The 4,032-nt window shown below is 30.4% G+C and overlaps 1 protein-coding gene across 1 annotated transcript; it reads right to left on the reverse strand.

Annotated features, from left to right (window-relative positions):
- Window positions 1-1,370: 1,370 nt before the first annotated feature.
- LOC137633313 (uncharacterized) lies at window positions 1,371-2,690 on the reverse strand. The gene has a single exon (XM_068365546.1). The coding sequence runs from the start codon at window positions 2,688-2,690 to the stop codon at window positions 1,371-1,373; it is 1,320 nt and encodes a 439-aa protein (XP_068221647.1).
- Between the last annotated feature and the right edge of the window lie 1,342 nt (window positions 2,691-4,032).

A 4,032-nucleotide genomic window follows, 5' to 3' on the forward strand; every position in this document is an offset into this window, starting at 1 on the left:
CTACAATATTTCATTTTGGTTTTTCATTGCTTCTCTTGTAGTTTGTTTGTTTCCTTCCCTCATTGGGCTATTTTCCCTGTAGGAGACCTTGGGCTTACAGCATCCTGATTTTCCAGATTGCTTCGCTTGCAGTTTGTTTATTTCCTTGTTCCCTTTCCTCACTGGGCTAGTTTTTCCCTGCTCGAGCCCTTGGGCTTATAGAATCCTGCTTTTCCAGCTTGGGTTGTAGCCTATCAAGTGATAATAATAATAATAATAATAATAATAATAATAATGATAATAATAATAATAATAATAATAATAATAATAATAATAATAATAATAATAATAATAATAATAATAATAATAATAATAATAATAGTAAGTTGTTGTAAAATCACCCGGCAATACTTATTGGAAGTTCACTTCTCCAGCATTACCTCCTTCGAAAAGACGTTTCTTCTTCCCTATAAGGGAGAAACAGCACACTAGAAGGAGATAGATGGTTATCCTAACAGAAACTCCGGAAGGTTGATAGAGTAGATCTAGATAATCGATCATAGATACATTCGGTAATGATTTATAAATCATCATCAAGGAGACATGCACACACACACACACACACATATATATATATATATATATATATATACATATATATATATATATATATATATATATATATATTTATATATATATGTGTGTGTGTCTACCGGTATATATATATATATATATATATATATATATATATATATATATATTAATATTTGTGTCTATATATATATATATATATATATATTATATATATATATATATATATATATATATATATATATATATATATATATATATATATATATATTGTGTATATATATACATGTGTGTATGTATATATATATGTATATGTATATATATGTATATATACACAAACACACACACACATATATATATATATATATATATATATATATATATATATATATATATATATATATATATGCATATATATTTATATATAATAAACTTCTCTCTTACAAATCGCGGTAATATAATTTTCGGTAGTGGGACAAAATGTCGAAAGACAAAATGTCGACGGTCAAAATGTCGACAACCAAAATGTCGACGGTCATAATGTCGACACTCTTTGAGTATCAATAGACAAAATGTCGAAAGAAAAATATTTGACGTTCAGACACTTGAACACACTATTCTTAAATGAACTCCAAGAATGTAAATTGATACTAAAATATGTTTTCTTTGGTTTTCTCAATTTAGACAAAAAATTAATAGATAAAGAGTTATAGGTGTATAAAAAGATCCATAAAATTATTGCTTTATTAATACATGCTAAAAAGGGTTAAAATATTTAATAGTGGAATAACAGTACATCGTTATAAATTCCGAGCTATTGCCTGCAAAAAGTCCAGTACATTATCAGAGTCATATCCTTCAACAACGTTTTTCAACCTGGCGTTTACATCTGTATATTTTTTGTTCTTTCTCCCAACGTCCTTTCCCTGGAAAACTTGCTCTAGTACCATTTCAGTACTTGCTTGTTCAGAACGGAGTTTTCGAAGAAGCTTTTCTTCCGTTGGGTGGATAATTGTCATCCTCCTCTTGAAAGCATTATGCCAGCCCTCAAGCATGTTGTTTGTTCTTGGTAAACCATTTAGTGTTCTCTCATAACATGACCATAATTTAACTTCAAACTTTGGGCGTCTCCTTCGTCCACGCTGAAAAACGCCTAACCATGTAGTCTCAAAGTATTGCAAGAATCCATCTAAAATGTTATCGGTTTCGTCATCAAAACTTGATACCAAAGTGTCAAAACAATCATATACATCATGTGGTGGCACAAATGCAATTGCCTGAAGTTTTTTTATAAGCATTGCATTTTCAGATTTTGAGTACCAAGCTTGCAAACCCAGTCCTTGCACCTTTCGCCATAGGCATTGTCCAAAATGGAAGAAACATCCGCAGATTTCAGCGTTTGGGAAAAATTTCTTTACGCTATTGATAGCGGAAAGCTCGAAGTCTAGTGATACTGAGGCTGGTCGCAAGTTACGACTTTCAAGCCAGCCGAATATGGTGTCATAAGTCTTTTCATTTTTATGGGTTGTTATGCAATACACGAGAGGAAGAGTCTTGTTTTCCTGTATCATGGCATGAATTGTGTAGAGCTGTCTTCCTATTGGAGCGCAATCGAAAGTGCCATCACAAAACCATCTAATTTTTTCTTTAAGAAGTTGGAGATTCCTTGATGTTGAATAAATACCCAATTCTTCACAGCTGTACTGTAAAAAGTTTTCCCCTCTCATTGTAACAGTTAAATCTTCATCACCGTTTCGAGAATTACGTACTCTCTTCACAGTACGTGAAAGTGATTCCTTTTTCGGTAAAGCTCCGGCTACTTCCCAAGGAATATTTTGAGTACATTTGTTCACTATCGAGGAAGTAATTTCTTCCGACTCACTAGCTTTTTCTTTCAACTCTTCTTTTACTTTGAGCACCTCTTTTCGCATTAAATCTGGAGGATGGCAGTGTTCTTGAGATACTGATATCCCTTCACCATTGCTAACAAGTCTTCCACTGCAAAGTCCCCGTTTCTCGCATCTCCAATATATTTTTTCTTCTTTCTGCTTATCGATCACGTAAATGTATCCATCGTGCACAAGCTTCTTACCTCCTTTATTTGTTTTGATAAACTCCATTTTTGGAAGCCTTATGAAAGTAATAATAAAGACTGACTTCCAAGAAAGGAAATGAAGAAATAAAATTTGAATACACCGTTGGACTTCCAAGAAAGGAAATGAAGAAATAAGATTTGAATACACCGTTATTTAAAAGCAGTTAAACTGGTTCGTTAAACTATATAGCAAAAACGATTTAATAAACTGTTTAGGCTATTGAATAGGTAATTTAAAGATTTAAAGACTGTCAGGCTAACGTAACGGCATGCTGACAATCATCATTTTTTCTTTCGACATTTTGTCTATTGATATTCAAAGAGTGTCGACATTATGACCGTCGACATTTTGGTTGTCGACATTTTGACCTTCGACATTTTGTCTTTCGACATTTTGTCTGCGTACCTAATTTTCAATATATGATCGGAATATTTGTTGTTAAGAAAAAACAAACATATTTCACTAAGTTCATTTTTTCTCTGTTTATCTTTTCAGTCGAGCAACCTCCGATGTGGTGTAAACAATTACTAAGTTAAAGCTTTTTTTTATTAATTTTTTTTCTTACTGAAGCAAATTCTTAATTGGCTTTGATAGTGTAAGTTAGGAGGAACATCCAAAAACTGATGTTGAGATGTTTGAAAGATTTTGATTAATGGAGATTGGAACGAGGAACTTTAACCCAAAACAGTTGCATCCTCAAGCGCGGTAAAAAAAAAAAAATAAAAAAAAATGGCGCTGTTAAAAAAAAAAAAACAAATTCGATTAGCTCCTCTTGTTTCTACCTTATGGGGTTATGTCTCATATATTCTCTATCATCTTTTATCATGTCGGAGTAATTAGAAATTTTGCTGGAATTGTTTCACCAAATGAAATGGAAGAAAATAAAAGATAGAAGAGGTGGAGATTGTTGGGGGAATCAATCCTTCTGTTATATTTCTCGAAAATGGTAGTAAGCAAGACCCAAGTGATGAGGTCTTTGGTAAAGGCAAAACCCATTCGTTTGATACATACATATATATATATATATATATATATCTATATATATATATATGTATATATATATATATATATACTTGTGTGTGTATATATATACATATATGTATATATATATATATATATATATATATATATATACATATATATATATATATATATATATGTATATATATATATATATATATACTTGTGTGTATATATATATATATATACATATATGTATATATACACTATGTATATATATATATATATATATATATATATATATATATATATATATGCTTAAATATACATAACTATACACGCATACAGTATATATATAGTATTTTGATGTATGTGTGATATCATAAGTGTATAGCAGGAGGCAGGA

This window comes from Palaemon carinicauda, chromosome 3, assembly GCF_036898095.1.
Source record: "Palaemon carinicauda isolate YSFRI2023 chromosome 3, ASM3689809v2, whole genome shotgun sequence".
Classification (NCBI taxonomy): Eukaryota; Metazoa; Arthropoda; class Malacostraca; order Decapoda; family Palaemonidae; genus Palaemon; species Palaemon carinicauda.